We start from the raw sequence: 25,040 nt of genomic DNA on the forward strand, positions 1-25,040 counted from the left end.
AGTTCTGCTTCCATAGCGACAGGAAACGTTTATACCGAAACAGGAAAGAGCTCTGCGGCCATTTTGGAGAAGGGCAATTTCGCCAAATGAAGAGATAAGTATAGAAATATATACAGTGGGTGTGCTGACTTTTAGGAAGTGAGTTTTTTTTTTTTTTTATTTATTTATCTTTGACATAATGGTAATAGTAACAACACAAATTATTATAATAATTATCGACATAAGAAGAATCTCAATAAAAAAATAACAATAATAAAAAATAATAACATAATAATATATTAGTAGTATATTTATTATTATTATTATTATTAATAATAGTAGTATATTCTTATTAATATTATTATAATACATTTTTAGTCTTTTATTATTAGTAATAGCAGTATATTTATTATTAAGGCTAGTAATAGTATATTTATTATTTTTATTTGTGTTAGTAGTATATGTATTACTATTATTATTTTTATTATTATTAGTATCATCATTTTTTTTTTTTAGTAGTAGTTAGAAGTAGTACATTTAATATTTTTTTATTATTATTATTATTTTTATTATAATAATTATTAGTAGTAGTACTTCAGTACCATATTGCGTACCATGTGTTTTGGCGCTGTGCAATTTGAAAAATTACACCTGCGTCTTTTATTTTTTTCGTATTTAACAGGCATAGGGAAGACCATTTAACCCCTTTCACACTGAGGCGCTTTGCAGGCGCTATACCGCTAAAAATGTCACCTGCAAAGCACTCTGAAAGAGCCACTCAATTCACTCCAGCGTGAAAGCTCAAGGGTGCGCTGGCAGGATGCTAAAAAAAAGTCCTGCCAGCAAAATATTTGTATACACCGCTCCTAAAGCTCCTCTGCCCATTGAAATTTGGGGGGAAAAAAAACGGTTTCATGAATTAAAAAATTACAAAACAGTAAAGTTAGCTCAATTTTCTCCTATAATGTGAAAGATGATGTTACGCCGAGTAAATAGATACTTAACATGACATGCTTTAAAATTGCGCACACTCATGGAATGACGCCAAACTTCGGTACTTAAAAATCATAGGCGACACAATTTTTTTTTTACAGGTTACTATTTTCGAGTTACAGAGGAGGTCTAGTACTAGAACTGTTGCACACGCTCTAACGCACGCGACAATACCTCACATGTGGGGTTTACATATGTTGGCGGGACTTACATGCGCGTTCGCTTCTGGGGGCGAGCTACCGGGAACAGGGGCGTTTAAAAAATAAAATAAAAAATTCATTACATTTTTATTTTACTTCATTTTTTTATGTTTACACTTTTTTTTTTAATCACTTTTATTCCTATTACAAGGAATGTAAACATCCCTTGTAATAGGAATCAGTGTGACAGGTCCTCTTTATGGAGAGATGCGGGTCAACAAGACCTCACATCTCTCCTCCAGGCTTACAAGCATGAGATTGTGAAAAAAAAAAATTACCGATCTCATGCCGACAGCTGCGATTGCGGCTTTGTTTACTTCCGGGTACCGGGCGTGACGTCATAACTTTGTGCCCGGGCCTCCGACGGTCATAGAGATGGCCATCTGGTAACCACTCATCTCTATGCTTACCAGCCAGCGCTGGTCGATTCGTTCTCCGGGCCCCCGATGGCATAGGAGAGCCCGGAGAAGCACCGGATGGACGTCCCCTCCCACTGCCTATAAGAGCGATCAAGCGGCGGAACTGCCGCTTTGATCGTTCTTATCGTGCAGAGAATCGCCGGCGATATTTGAATGATGCCTGTAGCTGGAGGCATCATTCAGATATCACCGCACAAAGCCGAGGACGTCCATGGTAGGCAAGTGGTTAAAGATCCAACTTAGACACATCAATAATAACAGTACCCATTTGTCTATTCTAAGACCCCTTTCACACTGGGGCGTTTTTTAGGCGCTTTGACGTTATAAAAAGCACCTGAAAGAAGCCTCATCTGCAATCCCAATGTGAAAGCCTGAGTGCTTTCAGAGCCCTTTCACACTGCCAGCGCCCGGAAAACGCTGGTAAAGCTCCGCTAAGACCCCTTTCACACTGGGGCGTTGTTCAGTCGCTTTGGCGTTAAAAAGAGCGCCTCAATGGGAAGGGGGCTTTAGGAGTGGTTTAGTGTGAAAGCACTCGGGCTTTCACATTGGGATTGCAGATGCAGCTTCTTTCAGGCGCTGTTCACAGAAATCCACCAAAGTTATTGCCTCTAGGAATATTTTATTACCCTTTCAGATACAGGCTTAAGGGTTTGTAAAGGAAAACATTTTTTTTATCTTAATAGCTTCCTTTACCTTAATGCAGTGCTGTTTTCTCATGTCTTCATTGTTCATTTTTGCTCTCAAGTTGCTGTAATTCTTCTCTCATCTCCACACTTCCTGGTTGTCTGTTTCCTGATAACCACAGTACTGGGAGCCTTCTCTCTGTGGTCACTAATCAAGGAGGTGTGATTACTGTGTGTCTAAAACCCCTCAACACCAATCAGTTTCGTTTTACAAACCATCACTGCCCTGTATTGGCTCTGTGGCTCTGTACATCACAGAAGCAGGAAACAGCATGCAAAAACGAAAGTAAAACTGTAGGTACATTATATGATCGATTTTTATCTATTTTTAAAAGGAATCAGTTAACTATTATGGCCCAGATTCACAAAGCACTTACGCCGACGTTCAGGGGTGCAGTCATCCTAGCACACAGGCAATGTGTAGGAACGTTAACTGAACTGCTCATGCTCAGGTCAGTGTACATTCTACAGAAGACAGCGAGCAAGTAGGTAGGTAGGTTAATTTTATTGCAAAATAGATTTTGCGTGTCTCTTCTACAATAAAGAGCCTGGCTGTTTTTTTTTATTTTATTTTAGACTTAAAGAGGAGTACTGCCCCCACCAAAAAAATAAAAGTCAGCAGCTACAAGTACTGTAGGCTGTTGACTTTCAATATATGGACACTTACCTGTCCAGGGATCCCACAATGTTGGCACCTCAGACGATTTTCCAAACGACTCTCGGGTGCTGCTGCCGCCATTCATGGTAAGGGAAACCGGCAGTGAAGCCCCCATATTTTTTCAATACCCCCCCTTACCAGGTGGTGTTGCAGTCACAGTATGGACACTCATCCAGCCACCAAATCTAGCACTGCCCTGCTGACATCCTTCTCTCAACAGACACAGTGCGGTCCTGTGCTGCCATCTTACTTGTGACATCAAGAGGCCTGCTGGCGGTTCTGGTTTCAGCTGGCAGGGACTCCTGATACAGCGCTGAAAGGCCCGTCCTTCTCCTACTTACTGAATGAGGGATAAAAGGCCATGCTTATCCCAGGAGGCCCAGCGAGCACTGTGCACGTCATTCTCCTAGGTTAATGATGTGCACAGAGGGGCAAAAGTTAGGAAAAAAAAAAAGACACTGCCATAGCATAGCAGGGTGGAAGCGACGTCAAAACGTCACCTCCGCCCATGTGTCTTAAAGGCAATTTTTTTTTTTTTATTGTATTTTAGTGTAAATATGAGATCGGAGGTCTTTTTGACCCCAGATCTCATATTTAAGAGGACCTGTCATGCTTTTTTCTATTGCAAGGGATGTTTACATACGCACACGTGAGTAGCTCCCGCATATGAAAACGGTGTTCAAACCGCACATGTGAGGTATCGCCGCAATCGTTAGAGCAAGAGCAATAATTCTAGCCCTAGACCTCCTCTGTAACTCAAAAGATGCAACCTGTAGAATTTTTTAAACGTCTCCTATGGAGATTTTTAAGGGTAAAAGTTTGACGCCATTCCACGGGGCTAAATTGGGCTAACTTTACCGTTGTCTTATTTTTTTTAATTAAAAAAAGTGCGGTTGTAAGACCGCTGCCCAAATACGGTGTGACAAAAAGTATTGCAATGAACGCATTTATTCTCTAGGGTGTTAGAAAAAATATATAATGTTTGGGGGTTCCAAGTAACTTTCTAGCAAAAAAAAAAATTTAAACTTGTAAACACAGAGGACTGGATTCAGATACAATGGAGTATCTATCCGCGCGGCGTAACGTATCTCAGATACGTTACGCCGCCATAATTTAGGGCGCAAGTTCAGTATTCAGAAAGAAATTGCGCCCTATGTTACGGCGGCGTAACGTATGTGGTCCGGCGTAAGCCCGCGTAATTCAGATGTGGATGGTGTGGGCGTGTTTTATTTAAATTTACTGTGACCCCCACGTGTTTGACGTATTTTATGAACGGTGCATGCTTGAAATTCCGCCGCAAATCGTCATTGCTTTCGACGTGAACGTAAACTACGTCCAGCCCTATTCGCGAACGACTTACGCAAACAACGTAAAATTTTCAAAACTCGACGCGGGAATGACGTCCATACTTAACATAGGATACGCCGCACTTACCCCTGCTATAGCCTCATATAGCAGGGGTAACTATACGCCGGAAAAAGCCTAACTTAAACGACGTAAAAAAATGCGCCGGGCAAACGTACGTTTCTGAATCGGCGTATCTACCTAATTTGCATATTCAACGCGTAAATATACGTAAGCGCCACCTAGCGGCCAGCCTAAAATTGCAACCAAGATACGACAGCGTAAGGATCTTAGTCAAATCTATGCGTAACTAATTCTATGAATCAGGTGCATAGATACGACGCCGCACACTCAGATACGACGGCGTATCTGGAGATACGCCGTCGTATCTCCTACATGAATCTACCCCAGAGTCTGAAAAACAGGTTCGGTCCTTAAGTGGTTAAAGCAGTAGTAAACCCAAGATTTTGATTTTTACCTACAGGTAAGTTTATAATAAGGCTTACCTGTGTTATATGAATACCTCCTAAATGTGCAAGTTTAGGAGATAATCGCCTGGTCGGCAGCTGGTGATGTCACCAGCGCATACCCGTGCCATTCCTCCAGAGTTCTGTGCCAAGGCTGTGACTCCCGCGTGCATGTGCAGGAGTGACGTTATCGTGACTTGGCCATTCAGCTACCGCTTTAGCACACCACAGGCTGCTGTAAATCCACCCAAATGCCTCAAAAAGACACTAGTTAGCGACTGAAATCACCTGACAGGCCACTCCAGCATGAGGTCCCCAATTCATCCCAGAAGGCGAACTGTCCAATAGGTCAGAGCTGCTCCTGCTACAAATCCTGGTACAAATAACACATCACAGCATCTGTCTGACTTTTTCTGTTTATTACCTATAAATGAACTTTAAATAACAAAAGTAAGGAAGAGCGTTTCAGAAACGAGAAACAACACAGGGCTAAGCTACATGGCAGCTACAGATACATCAGGGCCGCTGCATTAAAGGCAAATTAACAAATGCTCTGATTATCACAAAAATATGATATTCATAAGTACGGTGTACAAACGCTCAAACGGCAAAATGAGGGTGTAGGAGGCTGTAGGACTGAATATATGAGGAAATCCTTGGGCCAGTAATAACAGTAGCTCAACTTTTCTGAAGGTGGGATGTTTCCATACACCAGCTTTCTAAGTAGCATGGAGAGCTTGAAGGGGATCAAAGCTGTGACCCGAAAACCGTTATGGGTGGTATTGCTCTTTACTTAGCATGATGGACTTGGTACCTTAATCACTTGTTGCCCGCACACAGTACATTTACTGGGGGCGGCAGCTACAGGGTACGTTGTGGTGGTCATGTGCACTGGCTCGCCCCCTGAGGCTCGATCCTGTAGACTCAGCGGAACACGGCGCAAGGTACCTTGCCCCTATTAAAGGTTGGGATATCATTTGATCGCTATGACCCTGGGGCTCGATCCTGTGACCCCTGTGGACACAGCGGATCACGGTGCACAGTATCTGTCCCCTATAAGCGGTTGAGGTATCGTTTGATCGCTATGACCCTGGGGCTCGATCCTGTGACCCCTGTGGACACAGCGGATCACGGTGCACAGTATCTGTCCCCTATAAGCGGTTGAGGTATCGTTTGATCGCTATGACCCTGGGGCTCGATCCTGTGGACACAGCAGACAATTTTGTCAATTGTCATTCAAAGTGCGACAGCGCTGAAAACTAAAAATTGGTCTGGGCAGGAAGGGGGTGAAAATGCCCTGTATGGAAGTGGTTAAAGCGGAGGTTCACCCCTACAATACACTTTTTCCCCTTAGATGGATGCTCGTTTTGTCTAGGGGAATCGGCTAGTTGTTTTAAAATATGATCCGTACTTACGGTTTACGAGATGCATCTTCTCCTCCGCTTCCGGGTATGGGCTGCGGGACTGGGCGTTCCTATTTTGATTGACAGTCTTCCGAGTGGCTTCCGACGGTCGCATCCATCGCGTCACGATTTTCCGAAAGAAGCCGAACGACGGTGCGCAGGCGCAGTATAGAGCCGCACCGACGTTCGGCTTCTTTCGGCTACGAGTGACGCGATGGATGCGACCGTCGGAAGCCTCTCGGAAGACTGTCAATCAAGAAGGAACGCTCCCGAAAGACCCATACCCGGAAGCGACGGAGAAGATTCATCTCGAAAACGGTAAGTACGGCTCATATTTTAAAACAAATAGCCGATTCCCCTAGACAAAACGAGCAGGAATCTAAGGGGATTGTTTAAAAAAATAGATTAATGGGTGAACTTCCGCTTTAAGGTAGTCTTCACGGAGTAAAACAGGGGGGTGTTGTTGCTGACTCACTTGCCTTCTATAGGGTAGAGAGACTACAGTAGTAGCTGGCTACCTGTGTTGTTGCAAATGACTACACGTTGGTAGTGGCATCATTCACAAAAACACAAGTCCACAACAACACATGCCAGCTACAACTCCAGCCTTTCTCCATATAATAGCAGGTAGGTATTCTGGGCTCAATTGCCCGAGAGAGACTAGAGTACTAGATGGTGTGTTTGTAGTGGGCTTGTGTTGTTGTGAACGATGGTGCTTGTCTCCATTGCTCTGTCCTTCACAACAACACAAGCAACCGACTACTACACTAGTCTCCCTACCCATAATATAGCAGGCTGGGTCTTGGCTCAGTTGTCTGAGAGAGACTAGAGTACTAGCTGGCATTTTTTCTGCGGGCTTGTGTTGTTGTTAATGATGACACTACCACCGTGTAGTCATTTGCAACAACGCAAGCTACTACTAGTCTCTCTCCCCATGATAGCAGGCAGGTGGGTCTGTTGTCTGTTCTGTCCTTCAGAACACCACAAGCAATCAACTATGACTCTAGTCTCTCTCCAACTCACTAAGAAAGTAGCCTGAGGGTCCATGCAGAACAACAGCAGACGAATGAATATCCATCACCTCTGCTTCGGGCTCCTGTCAGCACAGCCCCATTGCGTCACTCTACTTACTGTACAGACGTTTAGTGTTCCCTCCTGACAGCTTGTAGAGGAAAGAGTAAGGCCTCGTACACACGGACGGACTGTCCGATGAAAACGGTCCGCCGGACCGTTTTCATCGGATATGTCCGCTCGGAGATTTCTGTCTGATGGTTGTACACACCATCAAACAGAAATCCGCGCGGAGAGGATACGGGGTGACGTGGCCGCGGCGACGTGCGCGGCCCTGGAAGTTCAATGCTTCCACGCATGCGTCGAATCACTTTGACGCATGCGAGGGCTTTCGGCCGAGCGGACATGTCCGGTGAGTCTGTACAGACGACCGAACATGTCCGACGGACAGGCTTCCAGCGGACATGTTTCTTAGCATGCTAAGAAACATTTGTCCGCTGGAAACCTGTCCGATCTGCCGGAAAATTGTCCGGTCGGACGTACACACGACCGAACATGTCCGCTGAAACTGGTCTGCGGACCAGTTTCAGCAGACATGTTCGGTCGTGTGTACGGGGCCTTAGACGTGGGTCCAGCTCAACAACTACTGCATAGATCTGAACAGGATTAAGTGCTACATGAGGGATTCAACAATAAATTTCAATGTCTCGTGATACTTCTTTACGTATATCTTTATTTTAATTGTCTAGATCAGTGGTCTTCAAACTGCGGGCCCGTTCCTTGCTTTTATCTGGCCTTTGGGGCACTATTTTATCCACTGATAAACAATGGGGCATGATTCCCCCCCAGGGAAGGAGCACAATTCCTCCCAATAACACCAATGATGGAGCACAATTCCTCCCAATGACAATAACGGGGCACAATTCCTCCCAATGACACCACTGACGGGGCACAGTTCCTCGCAATGACACCAACGACGGGGCACAATTCCTCCCAATGACACCAACGACGGGGCACAATTCCTCCCAATGACACCAACGATGAGGCACAATTCCTCCCTCTGACACCAAAGATGGGATCTTGTTTTTTCCCCACTAATTTCAGGACCTTTTCTACTCCCAATGGCCACAGTCTGGCCTCCCTAAAGTCTGAAGGACAGTAAACTGTCTCTTTGTTTGGAAAGTTTGCTCTAGAACCAAAAACCTCCTTCTCACAAACTGCAATCAAAATTGCCAATGTAGCTCAGCCCACAAACTAAAGTTTGCCATTAAACATTTCTTCAATCTTCTTCCTCCACCTTGATCACCAGGTCAGGATACAAGTTGGTGTAGTCGGCCTGGTGCAGTTTCTGATGCTCGATGAGCTGGCTTTCGTCGAAGAAGGCATTACCGCATTCAGTGCATACAAACAGTTGCATCTGCCTGTGGTCTAGCATGTGCTTCTCACAGTCCTCCTTGCAGCTGAAATTTTGCCCGCACTGGGAGCAGATGTAATGACTGCCATGGATTTTCTCGTGGAGCCGAAGGCCGGACTCATGCACAAACTTCTTCCCGCAGACCAGACACACGTTGTGCCTATCCATTTGGTGAAGCTGCTCATGTTTGATGAGGCAATGTTTCAGAGTGAAGTTCTTCCCGCATTCCGAGCACTCGTACTGCTTCTTCTTTTTCGAATTTAACCCATAATGGTTGTTGAGACAAACCTGGGATGTGAAAGTCCTCCCGCAACCCGTACAGATGAAGGGTCGCTCTCCCGTGTGTCTCATCAAATGGAGAAGGAGAGCTTTCATATTTGAGAATTTTTTACCGCATTCGGAACAAGTGAGGTGGTTCTCGCTTTGGTGCACCCTTTGATAGTGACGGCTGAGATTGCCAAACAGCTTGAACGTTTGCTCACATTTGACGCAACGGAAGGGCCTCTCGTTGATCACCAGTTTTTCCTTCAGGAAAGGCTTGTAAGGACACTGATCACCGGGGTTTTTAATCCTGGGCTCACCCTGGGCAGCCTGAGATGGCTCACAAGACGACGGGTCAGACATTATTCTGGTCTCAGTCAGGCCGGCATTGGCAAGCCTCATGGGAGTGGTGATCATTTTTAAGCGTTCGTAGAAGCGTTGAATATTATAACTTTCAGCGAAGATATTCTGGCTTGATACATCATCTATCAGAAAGAAGAATAAAGGTTACCAATAATGCAACGGTAAGTGACCAAAGACCATAAACTACCTAAACACTTTCAAGGTACTCATGAGAAGAGATAGTTTAGCTATTCACAGGCTGCATCTCCTTAAAGCGGAGGTTCACCCTAAAAACATTTTTCTAACATTACATAGGGCCAGATTCACATAGAACTGCGGCGGCGTAACGTTACACCGCCGCAAGTGCCTGATTCACAAAGCACTTGCGATGAAAACTACGCTGGCAGCCTCCGGCTCAAGGTGGGCCAATTCAAATGGGCGTGTGCCATTTAAATTAGGCGCGCTCCCGCGCCGGACCTACTGCGCATTCTCCGTTTCGCAATTCCCGTCGTATCTCTTTGGTGAATCTGGCCCATTGTGCTTACTTCCAACATTGACAGTATGCTGATTTTTTTTTTTTTGCTGTACATACCGTCGTATAGCTATCCAGGGCTTCCGGTTGTGGCTCCCGCGGGAGTGGGCGTTAATATGCAGAGGCTAAGTGATTGACGCGAGGACAAAAACCTCCCCCCGGCGCATAAGGCGCGTCACGAGTTTCCGAAAGAAGCCGAACTGCGAGTCAGCTCTATACGGCGCCTGCGCACCGACGTTCAGGTTCTTTCGGAAACTGGTGACGCCCCTTATGCGCCGGGGGGGAAGTTTTTGTTATCACGTCAATCACTTAGCCTCTGCATATTAACGCCCACTCCCGCGGGAGCCACAACCGGAATCCGGGGGGGGGAATAGCTATACGACGGTATGTACAGCAAAAAAAAAAAAATCAGCATACTGTCAATGTTGGAAGTGAGCACAATGTAATGTTAGAAAAATGTTTTTAGGGTGAACCTCCGCTTTAACCTTTTCCGGATGGCCATATGCATAAATGTGGTAGGGTGGAGAAGGGGCTTCAATCTGTGCTGCCACATACTGTATGCATCTGTTCTGTGCTGGGAGCATTGCTTAAAGCGGAACTAAACCCATCGACTTAACGGTTTCCGAAAACAGTTACATTACCGGCATGGTCTGAGAACTGCTTGTGGTCAGCCTGCTGTAGGCTCCTTATGCAGGGCTCTTCTCCTCTCTCAATCTTTGATATCAACGGGGGCGTTACACTTATCTTCCCTGTATATAAAACACAACGACATTCAATAAGCAATTATTCCATCTCAGAACAGGTAACTTAGACTGAAGGGGAACAACATGAGACGTCTCACATACAAATCCAGCTGATTAGAGCCAGAGGAAGGCAAGATACATAGATACAGTACAGACCAAAAGTTTGGGCACCCCTTCTCATTCAAAGAGTTTTCTTTATTTTCATGACTATGAAAATTGTAGATTCACACTGAAGGCATCAAAACTATGAATGAACACATGTGGAATTATACATAACAAAAAAGTGTGAAACAACTGAAAATATATTTCATATTCTAGGTTCTTCCACCTTTTGCAGCAGACACGTCTCTAGAACTGGTAAGAGGAGACTGTGTGAATCAGGCCTTCATGGTAGAATATCTGCTAGGAAACCACTGCTAAAGAAAGGCAACAAGCAGAAGAGACTTGTTTGGGATAAAGAACACAAGGGATGGACATTAGACCAGTGGAAATCTGTGCTTTGGTCTGATGAGTCCAAACTTGAGATCTTTGGTTCCAACCCCCGTGTCTTTGTGCGACGCAGAAAAGGTGAGCGGATGGACTCTACGGGCCAGATTCACAAAAGAGATACGACGGCGTATCTCCTGATACGCCGTGGTATCTCTGTTTTAGGGGCTTCCTAACTATGCGACTGATTCATAGGATCAGTTACGCATAGTTTGCCCCAAGATCCGACAGGTGTAATTGAATTACACTGTCGGATCTTAGGATGCAATACCTCGGCCGCCGCTGGGGGGAGTTTGCGTCGTAAACCAGCGTCGGGTATGCAAATTAGTACTTACGGCGATCCACAACGGTTTTTCGCGTTCGCTACGTCGCTGCTAGTCTAGTTTCCGGTTGCAAAGTTAGTCGTCGTATTAGCTGCCCTAACTTTACACAGCCCATGTTAAAGTATGGCCGTCGTTCCCGCGTCGAAATTCAAAATTTTTCTTTCTTGCGTAAGACGTCCGGGAATACGAAAGTACGCTACGCACGTCGCCGTTCGAAAAAATGACGTCACTTCGCGCAAAGCACGGCAGGAAATTCAAAAGGGAGCATGCGCAGTAGGTCCGGCGCGGGAGCGCGCCTAATTTAAATGGCACACGCCTCTTTGAATTACGCGGGCTTACGCCGGCGTAGGTTTTCATTGCAAGTGCTTTGTGAATCAGGCACTTGCGATGAAAACTTGCGGCTGTGTAACGTATCTATGATACGTTACGCCGCCGCACTTCTACGTGAATCTGGCCCTACATGCCTGGTTCCCACCGTGAAGCATGGAGGAGGAGGTGTGATGGTGTGGGGGTGCTTTGCTGGTGACACTGTTGGGAATTTAATCAAAATTGAAGGCATACTGAACCAGCATGGCTACCACAGCATCTTGCAGCGGCATGCTATTCCATCCGGTTTGCGTTTAGTTGGACCATCATTTATTTTTCAACAGGACAATGACCCCAAACACCCCTCCAGGCTGTGTAAGGGCTATTTGACCAAGAAGGAGAGTGATGGGGTGCTGCGCCAGGTGACTACCTCTTGAAGCTCATCAAGAGAATGCCAGGAGTGTGCCAAGCAGTAATCAAAGCAAAAGGTGGCTACTTTGAAGAACCTAGAATATGAAATATATTTTCAGTTGTTTCACACTTTTTTGTTATGTATAATTCCACATGTGTTCATTCATAGTTTTCATGCCTTCAGTGTGAATCTACAATTTTCATAGTCATGAAAATAAAGAAAACTCTTTGAATGAGAAGGTGTGTCCAAACTTTTGGTCTGTACTGTAGGTACATGAACTGTGGTGCGTTTCTGCAAAAAATAATCGCTACTGTAAGAGGTTCATTTTTTTACTGTGTGACAGTAAATGTAATATTTACAGTAGCGATTTGCTCTTTTTGTGCTATAAAGGGCTAATTTTTTATTTTTAACCCCATTATGTTAACCGCCCGATTAATCGATTATGAAAATGGTAATCGATTAATTTCATAATCGATTAGTTGTCGATTAATCGATTAGTTGTTTTGGTCCTACATTTAACTGTCAAATACCGGGACTTCAGTAGGCAAAAGAAGCTCTGCCATTTGACAGATGAACAGAGAAAGAGCTCAGTACCAGGGGGAGAAAGTCCATATAGTTTTTAAACATCTATCTTTCTTTATTTATTTTTTACCATTAGTATAACATCTTATTGATAAATTTATAATTTAGTGTACACCCAATACCAGCAACAAAGTGTTACAGGTTTTCTAAAAAAAGGCAAAGCAGAATCCGTTTGCCTTTAGCTGGAAATCCAGGGGCCATGTCTATACCAGTGGTGGTGAACTTTCTTGATATGGGGGGCTCAAGTGCGTCCCTCAACATATCCAAGAGATTATTAGAGGCTGTGGACAAGATACAGGAGATGGTCAGAGACTGTGGACATGATATAGGAGATGGTCAGAGACTGTGGACAAGATACAGGAGCTGGTCAGAGACTGTGGACAAGATACAGGAGATGGTCAGACTGTGGACATGATACAGGAGATGGTCAGAGACTGTGGACATGATACAGGACATGGTCAGAGACTGTGGACAAGATACAGGAGATGGTCAGACTGTGGACATGATACAGGAGATGGTCAGAGACTGTGGACATGATACAGGAGATGGTCAGAGACTGTGGACAAGATACAGGAGATGGTCAGACTGTGGACATGATACAGGAGATGGTCAGAGACTGTGGACATGATACAGGACATGGTCAGAGACTGTGGACAAGATACAGGAGATGGTCAGACTGTGGACATGATACAGGAGATGGTCAGAGACTGTGGACATGATACAGGACATGGTCAGAGACTGTGGACATGATACAGGACATGGTCAGAGACTGTGGACATGATACAGGACATGGTCAGAGACTATGGACATGATAAAAGAGATGGACAGAGACTGTGGACATGATAAAAGAGATGGACAGAGACTGTGGACATGATAAAAGAGATGGACAGAGACTGTGGACATGATAAAAAGAGATGGACAGAGACTGTGGACATGATAAAAGAGATGGTCAGAGACTTTAAACATGAAATGGTCAAACAGTGTGGACAAAATCCAGGAGATAGTCAGAGAGTGTGTTCATAATACAGGTGGTGTTCAGAGATTTCTGACATGATACAAAAGATGGTCAGAGACTGTGGACAAGATACAGGATATGGTCAGAAACTGTGGACATGAAAAATAGATGGTCAGAGACTGTGGACATGATAAAAGATGGTCAGAGACTGTGGACATGATACAGGAGATGGTCAGAGACTGTGGACATGATACAGGAGATGGTCAGAGACTGTGGACATGAGATACAGGAGATGGTCAGAGACTGTGGACATGAGATACAGGAGATGGTCAGAGACTGTGGACATGAGATACAGGAGATGGTCAGAGACTGTGGACATGAGATACAGGAGATGGTCAGAGACTGTGGACATGATACAGTAGATGGACAGAAACTGTGGACATGTTCACTGTTGTGACTTTTTCCCCTGCGTGTGTACATTTTACCCTGTGCAACAGACATTTCTCAACACAGCTGCAGAGAATACGCAGGTCAAGATTTTAGCCCCCAAAACATCAAATATATAAAAAGAGAGGGTAGCATTGTCACTTTGTAAATGCAGTAAGTGACATGCGAAAGGGCAGTGAAAGGGTGTTTGGGCAATCAGGACGCGCAGCTCAAGAATGGATTCCAGTTACAGACAAATTCGTTTTTTTTTGCTTACAAATGGGAAGAGCCTGCAGTCAGAGACCTGTAGAGACCACTGCTGCTGGTGTGCGAGTCCAGACCCGTCTGCTCCTACTGGTACCCTAACCAGGAGGTCATGTGACAGAAATGCCATTAGGACCCCATCTAGGAAATGAGACCGAGCTTGGAACAGGCAGAAAGAGCCAGCCTAGACCAACCAACAGCCAGTGGTCAGTGACCTTACTTTTCTCTTATGCAGTTAAAGGAGAAGTTCACCTTTGTAAAAATAAATAATAAATATACATCTTTTTGCAGGTAAGAAAATGTGCATTTTTTTTTTTTTACTAGGAGCCTGCAAAGAATTGTACGTGCCATGCAGGGGCTCTTGCAGATTGGTGGTACAATGTCGTCTGGAGCTCGGTTGCTTTGGGAAACATCAAATAGATTGTGGAGATCTGGATGGACTTTATCACATATAACATCTACTTACCTACAGCCACGAGGTTCCAGTAATTGTCCATCATCACCCTCTTATACAGGTTTCTCTCTTTATCGTTTAAACACGCCCACTCCTCTTCTGTGAAATAAACCGCTATGTCATCAAAGTGCGGGTGTTCCTAAGGAGAGACCAGATTACGGGGAGACTCTTGTCACTGTATGCCTAAAATTGTCCAAAAATAAAAAAAATACATTTATTTCACATTTATGAACTAGGTCTTATTTATTCTGAAGGACGTTACTTAATTTTCTCGAGCCAATAATTATTACTAGGTGTAGTCACTGGTTGCCAGGACCATGGCTTGGTGGTCTATGAATTTTGCAGGGAGGATGGAGAAAACTAAGCCCCGCTCAGAGGGTTCCACCACCACTATTAAATTGCTGTGACAATGTGTAAATAAAGTGCAAAGCAACCTTCTTAAACACAGAGCTCCACGTGCTGTCAGAGGAGAGGAGACCGATCTGTGTCCCTTGTACATAGGGACACAGCATCGGTCACCTCCCCCAGTCACCCCCCCTCCCCCCACACAGTTAGAAACACCTAGGATACACATTTAACCCCTTCCTCACCCCCTAGTGTTAACCCCTTCCCTGCCAGTCACATTTATACAGTAATTAGTGCATTGTTATAGCACTTATCGCTGTATAAATGTGAATGGCGCCAAATTTGTGTCAAAAGTGTCCGATGTGTCCGCCATAACGTCGCAGTCCCAATAAAAATCGCAGATCGCCGCCATTACTAGTAAAAAAAAAAAAAAAAAAATATCATAATTTTGTCCCCTATTTTGTTGGAGCTATAACTTTTGCGCAAACCAGTCGCTTATTGCGATTTTTTTTTTTTTTACAAAAATACGTCGAAAAATACGTATCGGCCTTAACTGAAAAAAAAAATAATTAAAATAAATAAATTGGGATATTTATTATAGCAACAAGTAAAAAATATATATATTTTTTTTTAAATTGTCGCTCTTTTTTTGTTTATAGCGCACAAAATAAAAACCGCAGAGGTGATCAAATACCACCAAAATAAAGCTCTATTTGTGGGGAAAAAGGGACGTCAATTTTGTTTGGGAGCCACGTCGCACGACCGCGCAAATGTCAGTTAAAGCGACGCAGTGCCGAAAGCTGAAATTTCGCCTGGGAACTAAGGGGGTTTATGTGCCCAGTAAGCAAGTGGTTAAAGATACCCATAATGCTGAAACGGAGTTTGACACCCCTGACATATGGGAAGTGAAGAAGGTTGCTATAAACTTTATTTACACATCATCACAGCAACCTAATTGAGATGTTCCCATTTGCCTGCCATTCTTCCTTTAGGCTGCATTCACACCTGAGCGTCGGTCGTTCGGTCGTTTTTTTGGGCGTTTTTTTCTGGCGTTTTGTCGCGCGTATTTGCGCGTTTGCATACAGCGTCGTGCGACGTTTTTTTACTTCGGCGGTTTTTATTTTAGCCAATAGGAAAAATGATCATCTTTTCATCACTTGTTGCTATGTTGGTAGATTTTTTTAATCTTCTGCATGGGCGACAAGTTCTATTTATTAAAGCGACGAAACGCCCGTAGCAAACGCCCGTTGTCGCGCGATACGCTCAATTCGCGCGTTTCCCATTACTTTCTATGGGGAAAAAAACGCTCAAATACGCCCAAACCGCACGATACGCGCGACAAAAAAAGGTCCGGGACTTGTTTGGGCGTTCAGGTGTGAACAGTCACCATAGGGAATAATGTTAATTCTCCCCTCTGGCGTTTGTGAGCAGTGCGCTTCAGGCATAAAAACGCCTAGGTGTGAATGGGGCCTTAGTTTTTGGAAGGCATACTTACAGCCTGATAAGATTTGTGTATCCACTTCTCGGCTCCTTCCATGTTCCACGCTTCATCACTGTCCCCGAGAGAAGCCCCCGGAAAAAATACGCCGACGCTCTCTGGTTCGGGATCTCGTACGATTTCCACTTTTTCGGGATAAGATTCTCTGTTCTGCCGAAAACCAACTCCTTCAGGCCAGAAGGATTCCTCACACTGTGTGGAACATTCCTGGTAGGTCGGCACTTCAGGTTCCCCAAAACTGTTCTCAGGAAACTGAATGGCTTGACTTTTACTCTTTGATGAGATTTTTGCTTGTGTCCCAATGCTTTTGCTCATCTTGGTTGTGTTAGTGTAAGTGTGCTCCATTTTTATCAGATCGTAGGCTGAGCCCGCAACGTCTGTGTATTTAGGGGTGTCTTGCTGACATTTGGATCCCTTCTTTGTTGAGGAATGTTTGTTCTTTTTGGTTAAAGCATTTTCTTGGGGAGCCAACGTGTGGAGTCTACCACCAGCATGCCCCAACGATGGTTGGAATAGGCTTGGCTGAACTGTTGGGGTACCAAAATGAATCGCATTGGTAGTTTCTGCATAATGTCCGCTAGCTTGGATTGTTAGCATCTCAGCCGGCTCTTCAAGTCCAGGCTCTGTCTTAAACGTGGCATGGGACTGGGAAAATTCAGTCTGTATTGGAACAGCACTTGTAACTTGGGTCGAGGAAGACTGAAGCCTACCAAACTGGGCAATCCTGCCCTGAAATCTTCCAGTCTCACTCAAGGGTGGCATTGTTCCACTCTTCTGAACTACAGCAGGGTGAAATGTTTTTTCTGTCGTAGTCTGAGTCCTGATTTTGCTTGTTTTAGTCTTTACCATTCCCAGAGGAGTGGTAGAACCCACCTGGACTGAGGAAGTCACATGGCCACCAATCTGGACAGCACTTGGTTGAGCTCTACTAGTTTGGTTTAAGAGAGGCGTAGCACCACCGGTCTGGGTTATAACTGACTGAACTCTGCCCTCAACTAAAGGCACGCTCGTAAATTTGGGAGCATGAATTTGCGAAGTTGCCAATTGAGGTGGAACTGTATGTCCACCTTGAACTGATAAAGACCGCAGCTCACCAACCTGAACTCTAGTGTCAAGTGGACTGATGGACTGAGATGGTTTGAACTCATTGGCTTGGACGGTTTGTGGCTGAACACCAGGGCCAAGCTGTATAGTAGCAGGCTGAGGACCACGAATCTGGACAACGTTGGGCTGAACTCTTCCAGTTTGGTTAAAGAGAGGTTGGATTCCACCAATCTGAATGATAGCTGGTTGAACACACCTTCCTTGAAGAAGCTGTTCTTGGGGTCCACCAGTCTGTAATAAGGAAGCATCAGGTCCACCAACTGATACCAAATTAACTCCAAGACCCTGAAGTGGAGACGATGATTGCCCCGCGGTCAATATCAGGAAAGACTGACCACCGACTTGCAAGATGGATGCTTGCTGCCCTGAACCTAGAGGCAACGATGGATTGTTTATGGTTGATAATTGGTTAAGGCTTTGTGACTGAGATGCATTGTTTCCACTATGCCGATCCATCGTTCAGTTAATCTGTTGGCAATAAAATGTCACACTATTTAGTATTTGGTAACCAGACCTTTTTAAAGGGGTGGTTCACCCTAAAAACTACTTTTTTTTATTACACTAGCCCCCCACATTACAATACGATTAAGGCTATTATTATTTTTTTGATGCTGTACATACCTTTGTACAGCTATTCACCCGTGGCTTCCGGCTTGCGAGTCCCGCGGGAGTGGGCGTTCCTAACATGTCTGTGATTGACGTTTTGACCAAAAACGAGCTCCCCCCCCGTCGCGTAAGCCGCGTCACGATTGGCGAAAGGAGCCGAACGGCGATGCGCAGTATAGCGCCGACTCGCCGTTCGGCTCCTTTCGGCAAGCGTGACGCGGCTTACGCGACGGGGGGGAGCTCGTTGTTGCTCAAAACGTCAATCACAGACATGTTAGGAACGCCCACTCCCCCAAAAGAGACCTCTATTTGTGTGGAAAAAAGAGACCTCTATTTGTGTGGAAAAAAAATTATAAAAATTTCACTTGTGTACAATGTTGCACTTGCAACTGCGCAATTGTTAGTTAAAGTAGCGCAGTGCTGATTAGCAAAAAAATGCCCTGAAGGGGGGAACCTTCCTGAGTCGGGGCTGCTGTCCCTTTTTGTGGGCAATTGCTCTTTGATCTAGTTGGATTGCTTTTTGTAAATGAGATCTGCTCTGAGTTTGGGGGAGCTCCCCCCCCGTCGCGTAAGCCGCGTCACGATTGGCGAAAGGAGCCGAACGGCGATGCACATGCGCAGTATAGCGCCGACTCGCCGTTTGGCTCCTTTCGCCAACCGTGACGCGGCTTACGCGACGGGGGGGAGCTCAAAACGTCAATCACAGACATGTTTGGAACGACCACTCCCGCGGGACTCGCAACACCGAAGCCACGGGTGAATATGCTGTACAAAGGTATGTACAGCATCAAAAAAAAAATAATAGCCTTAATCGTATTGTAATGTGGGGGGCCAGTATAATAAAAAAAAGTAGTTTTTAGGGTGAACCACCCCTAACTAATGCCTCGTACACATGACCAGAAAACTGGATGAAAAATACCGCTTTCAAAGCAATCTTACGATAATCTATACATTAGTACACAGCTTTCGAGGGCCGATCATGACAGTTTATACGAAAAAATACGAAGGGACAAACATATAAAATTTCTCAAACAATACCAGAATGTACCATTTTCTTTTATGCAGTACAGTGTTCGTCCACAAAAAAAACAAAATCGGAAGACCGAGACTGTGCATGCTCGGAAACGAAAGAATTACCAATACAACACATTACATCACTTCCTTGTATTCTGTCATGAAAGAATTTTCATAACTTTCGTTCCCTCTTCATTTTTGATATGAGACTAGCATGCAAAAAAAAAAAAAACGGATGATCATTCGTCCAATATTTTCATTGGGCCAGATCCTTGTAGCGCAGCGCATTCCTACGTCCAGCGTAGCGTATCTCTGATACACTACGCCAGGGTTTGACAAATTTGCTTGGAATCTAGGAGCCAGCTAAAAAAGTTAGGAGCCAGAAAATGCGCCCCGTCCCGACGAGCTTGCGCGCAGAAGCGAACACAAACGTGAGCAGCGCCCGCATATGTAAACGGTGTTCAAACCACACATGTGAGGTATCGCCGCGATCGTTAGAGCGAGAGCAATAATTCTAGCCCTAGACCTCCTCTGTAACTCAAAACATGCAACCTGTAGATTTTTTTAAACGTCGCCTATGAAGATTCTAAAGGGTAAAAGTTTGTCGGCATTCCACGAGCGGACGCAATTTTGAAGCGTGACATGTTGGGTATGAATTTACTCGGCGTAACATTATCTTTCATAATATTAAAAAAAAATGGGGATAACTTTACTGTTTTATTTTTTAATTAAAAAAGGTGTAATTTTTTCCCAAAAAAGTGCGCTTGTAAGACCGCTGCGCAAATACGGCGTGACAGAAAGTATTGCAACGATCGCCATTTTATTCTCTAGGGTGTTAGGATAAAAAATATATATAATGTTTGGGGGTTCTAATTAGAGGGAAGAAGGTGGCAGTGAAAATAGTGAAAAATTACATTAGAATTGCTGTTTAACTTGTAATGCTTAACTTGTAATACCAACGGCCACCACCAGATGGCGCCAGCTCACACATCTGGTGGTAATAACTTGTAATACCAACGGCTCACCACCAGATGGAGCCAGCTCCCCCTTCCAAGCCAAGTCGCCAGGACCCTATTTCTAGTCGCCATGGCGACCTGGCGCCCGGGATTTGTCGAGCCCTACACTACGCCGCCGTAATTTACAGCGCATTTTCCTTATCCTCAAAGAATTTGCGACGTAAGTTACGCCGGCGTAGTGTAACTTTGGCGGCGTAAGGGCGCGCAATTCAAATGTATGTGATGGGGGCGTGTTTTATGTTAATACGTCGCGACCCGACGTAAATTAAGTTTTTTTTTTTTTTTTTTTAATTCTTTATTTATTTCAAGCATTGCTTAACAGGACTTATAAGTTGTGGTTCAACCACTTGCATAAACTATATCATCGAATTGTTAGAGAAATGGTAAGGAAAAAAACATAAAAATAAGAACCCCACCATTCCCCCTCCCGCTTCCATCCTGATTTAGCGATACTTCTCCCTTTTTCTATCTTTCTTTCTGTTCCTTACAGTCCTTCCCTCTCCCGCCCCCTTCCCAAAAAAAAAAAAAAAAGAAAAAAGAATGAAGGTTTCCGCTGGCTATTCCCCGCTGCCCCCCACCAACCCCTCCCTATACCTCTCATATGGGGCCCACATCGATTGGTATCTCCCATCCTGATCTTTCAATGTCGATATTAGGTTTTCCATTTGTTGGATTTCTGCCACTTTTGCGAGCCATTGTGCTCTTGATGGAGGTATCTCCTGCTTCCACAAGGCTGGGATACACGCTCTTGCAGCTATGATAAGGTGTCTTAACAACGAATTTTGATATTTTTCCATTGTCATTGGGATATCTAATAGTAGAACCGCCGATGGTCTACCCGTCAAATTAAGTCCTGCAATTTTATCGATTGTTTCTATTACCATTTGCCAGAATTCTTGTATTTTTCTGCACTCCCACCAGATATGCACTAGTGTCCCTTCCGCTTCCAGACATCTCCAGCAGACTTCTGACATCTCTGGATATATTCGATGTAGCACCGCTGGTGTTCTGTACCATCTTGTTAAAATTTTATAACCCCCCTCCTCGTATTTACTTGCTACTGATGCTTTATGCGTGAAACTCAAGATCTTATCTTTTTGTTCTTGTGTGAATATTAATTTCAGGTCTCTCTCCCATTCTTGTATGAATTTAAATTCTTGTGGTATATCTAGATTTACTAATATTGCATAGAAATAGGACAGGGAGTGTCTTATTGACTTTCCTTCTAGGCATGTCCGCTCGAATTTAGATGGGGTCCTGACCAGGGCTGTGGAGTCGGAGTCGAGGAGTCGGAGTCGGGGGAAATTTTGGGTACCTGGAGTCGGAGTCGGAGTCGGCAAACAATGCACCGACTCCGACTCCTACTAAATTTAGATTGGAATAAAAAAAAAAAAAAAAGCAAGTTTAAATGTCCCAATTCACAAAAAGTTATAATTAATGACTTCTCTACTGTAAGAATAAAGACCAATGCATGCAGTGCCTCACGTAACCGCAAAACGAACACGTTAAGTGACCGTGAAGAAGCGCGCTTTTCATGTGCTTCACTATATGGCACGCAACGCACAATTAGGAGCTGCAATACTTATACTTTCCATAGTGTTGTGTTCTGCTTTTACAGGGAACGCATGTTAGAGAACCAGTAAGTGTCCAAATAAAAAAATTCCAACAGGAGTTTTATAAAGCACTAAAAGAAGTTGAAAAGTATGATCGCTCATCAAAACTTACTGTTGAAGAAGCCATCCTTGTTTATCCAGAGATCGTTAGTGATGTGGCCAGAATAGTTACTGCAATGCCACCCACCCAAGTCAGTGTCGAAAGATTATTTTCAGCCCTAAAAATAATAAAGTCTGACTTAAGAGCCTCTATGAAAGAGGATCTGGCAGAGGCAATTCTCTTCCTTAGAACTCTACATTGAATTGGTTTGCATTTGCTAAGCCTATAACTACATTTCAAGATTAATATAAACCATTTCTAGGTTTTGCAGATTTTGATTTTGGTTTATTATAGATAAGCTTTGTTTTTGTTCTAAAACAACCAAATAATGTGGTTTGTATTTTTGAACTGGTAAAGATCCTGTTCCTGATGTTTATGCCTGCTGATACTATCCAGCCACTTGATTGTTTTCATTGTGTTTGTCTTTTGCTTAAACTGTGCAATACAGTAGACTGTTGGCTTCCCAGCCAGTAGTCCTGTGGTAGGTTGCGTTTCTTTCCCTCAAGGAATGTATAAAATACATTCGCATATTAATACAGAGGAGTCGGGGAGTCGGAGTCGGAAGTACATAAAACTGAGGAGTCGGAGTCGGAACATTTATCTACCGACTCCACAGCCCTGGTCCTGACTATCGTGTAGGTACCTGCCTTTGTTCGAAGAAATGCTTCTAATTGCATCCGCCTCAGAAAGTCCAGTTCCTGCATCCCTTCTCTTTCCATCTCTCCCCTTGTCATTAGTCGATTTTCTTTTGAGAAGTGGATCACCCTATTTATACCCCTCTGTCGCAGGGCCTTAGTTTTTTTTTTTAACGGCGCATGCGCCGTCCGTGGGTGTATCCCAGTGCGTATGCTCGAAAATAAACCTGGAACAAGCCAATGTTTACGACGATGACGTCATTCTACGCAAATCCCTATTCGCAAACGACGTAACATTTTCAAAATTTGACGCGGGAACGACGGCCATACTTAACATAGGATACGCCTCATATAGCAGGGGTAACTATACGCCGAAAAAAGCCTTGCGGAAACTACGTAAAAAAATGCGCCGGCCGGACGTACGTTCGTGGATCGCCATAACTACCTAATTTGCATACTCGACGCGGAATTCGACGGAAACACCACCTAGCGGCCAGCGGAAAAATGCACCTACGATCCGACGGCGTACTAAGACGTACACCTCTACAACCCGAGCCCACCCTATATTGAAGCCTATTCTTTGAGTCTTCTTTAAAAAAACAGCCCCTCCGCATTGATAGGGGCTGGACACGTGGATAGGGGAGGCGGCGCCCATGCGCCCTTAACCACTTAAAGGGTCACTAAAGGAATTTTTTTTTTTAGCTGAAATGACTGTTTACAGGGCATAGAGACATAATAGTTAACTGATTCCTTTTAAAAATGATTAAAAAATAGATAAAAAAAACAATCATATAATGTGCCTGCAGTGTAGTTTCGTTTTTGTTGTTGTTTGCTGGTTCTCTGATGTACAGAGAGCCACTAGAGGGCAGTCAGCCAATAGAGAGCAGTGATACTTTGTCTAAAACTCCTCAGCACCAATCCAGTTTCGTTTTACACACAATAATCACATTAGTGACCACCGTGAGAAATCTCCCAGCACTGTGGTTATCAGGAAACAGGCAACCAGGAAGTGTCCAAAACAGAGAGGATTTACAGCAACATTAAAAGCAAAAACGAACAATGAGGACATGAAACCAGGACTGCAGTAAGGTAAAGGAAGCTATTTAGCTAAAAAAAAAAAATTCCTTTAGTGACCCTTTAAGGACCCCTTCACGCCGATATACTTTGGCAGAAGGGCGCGGCTGGGCGCAGGCACGTACCTGTCCGTTGCCTTTATGAGCCCAGCCTTGGAGTCGCGAGCGCTGTGAAAATGACAATGGTCCCAAAAATGTGTCAAAAGTGTCCGATGTGTCCGCCATAATGTCGCAGTCATGAAAAAAAAAGAAATCGCTGATCGCCGCCATTACTAGTAAAAAGATTTTTTAATGAAAATGCCATAAAACTATCCCCTATTTTGTAAACGCTATAACTTTTGCGCAAACTAACCGATAAACGCTTACTGCAATTTTTTTTACCAAAAATATGTAGAAGAATACGTATCGGCCTAAACTGAGGGAAAAACATTTTTTTATATATGTTTTTGAGGGATATTTATTGCAGCAAAAAGTAAAAAATATTGAATTTTTTTCAAAATTGTCGCTCTATTTTTGTTTATAGCGCAAAAAATAAAAACCGCAGAGGTGATCAAATACCACCAAAAGAAAGCTCTATTTATGGGGGAAAAAAAGACGCCAATTTTGTTTGGGAGCCACGTCGCACGAGCGCGCAATTGTCTGTTAAAGCGACGCAGTGCCGAATTGTAAAAACCCCTTGGGTCATTTAGCTGCCTAAAGGTCCGGGGCTTAAGTGGTTAAGGAGGACTTCCATTATAATTCATGGCTTTCAGGTAACGGGGCTTTTCAGGATCTTCAGTTGACGCCCCAATCCCGAGACTTGTGTGAGAATTGCATCAGTGTCCCAAAGCGCGCCAGTCTACCTCGTGTCCCCGAGACAGAACAGGCACTGACCCCCATTCCGAATCCGAACTGACTGTATGAAGTGCAACATCGGTATTGGTCTGGGAGGGGGTAAAGGGAACTACAACTCCCAGCATTCCCTGCTCCTCTCCACCTCAGTGGGGAAGTCGGGGACATGCAGTCCTTCCACAGCTCGGTTGTCTGCCGGTTCACACGTTTTACCTGGACAATAGAGAGGAACGTCCGGGCCGAGGTATTTGCAACCTGCTGACGGCGGAATTACCGGATTCTCCGGGCTCACACCTGCAACCGTCCACACCGGAAGTGCCTCAGGAGCGGTGAGAGGCGGCTCGTGACGTCACGGCAAGGAAGCGCCTGAGCCGCCATCTTGGTTGTGGGCAATGCTGCCCCACGTTGAGTGGCTTATAAAAGGGCCAAGTATATTAATAATTATAATATTAATAATACATGTTATAATGACTGATATATTACGAGTATTTAGCAAGCGTGTTCTGAATCCCTCAGAACTGACCCAGCATTGAAAGCACTAGTTCATT

The 25,040-nt window shown here is 44.4% G+C and overlaps 1 protein-coding gene across 1 annotated transcript; it reads right to left on the bottom strand.

Annotated features, from left to right (window-relative positions):
- Positions 1-8,268: 8,268 nt before the first annotated feature.
- On the bottom strand, positions 8,269-24,814 carry LOC120909850. The gene is made up of 5 exons (XM_040321583.1): positions 24,706-24,814; positions 16,498-18,072; positions 14,670-14,796; positions 10,348-10,455; positions 8,269-9,317 (listed from the first exon to the last, which is right to left on the bottom strand). The coding sequence occupies exons 2-5, from the start codon at positions 18,058-18,060 to the stop codon at positions 8,437-8,439; spliced, it is 2,679 nt and encodes an 892-aa protein (XP_040177517.1). The 5' UTR covers positions 18,061-18,072; positions 24,706-24,814; the 3' UTR covers positions 8,269-8,436.
- Positions 24,815-25,040: the final 226 nt, after the last annotated feature.

The sequence above is a fragment of the Rana temporaria genome, chromosome 8 (genome assembly GCF_905171775.1).
Source record: "Rana temporaria chromosome 8, aRanTem1.1, whole genome shotgun sequence".
Lineage (NCBI taxonomy): Eukaryota > Metazoa > Chordata > Amphibia > Anura > Ranidae > Rana > Rana temporaria.

Excerpts from the sequence above, each read along its gene's own strand:
- LOC120909850 (XM_040321583.1), bottom strand. The coding sequence starts at position 18,060 with ATGGATCGGCATAGTGGAAACAATGCATCTCAGTCACAAAGCCTTAAC. Across the intron at positions 14,797-16,497 it reads TACACAAATCTTATCAGGCT|GAACACCCGCACTTTGATGA; the intron begins GTAAGTATGCCT and ends GTCTCTCCTTAG. Across the intron at positions 9,318-10,347 it reads GCAGTTCTCAGACCATGCCG|ATGATGTATCAAGCCAGAAT; the intron begins GTAATGTAACTG and ends TCTTTCTGATAG.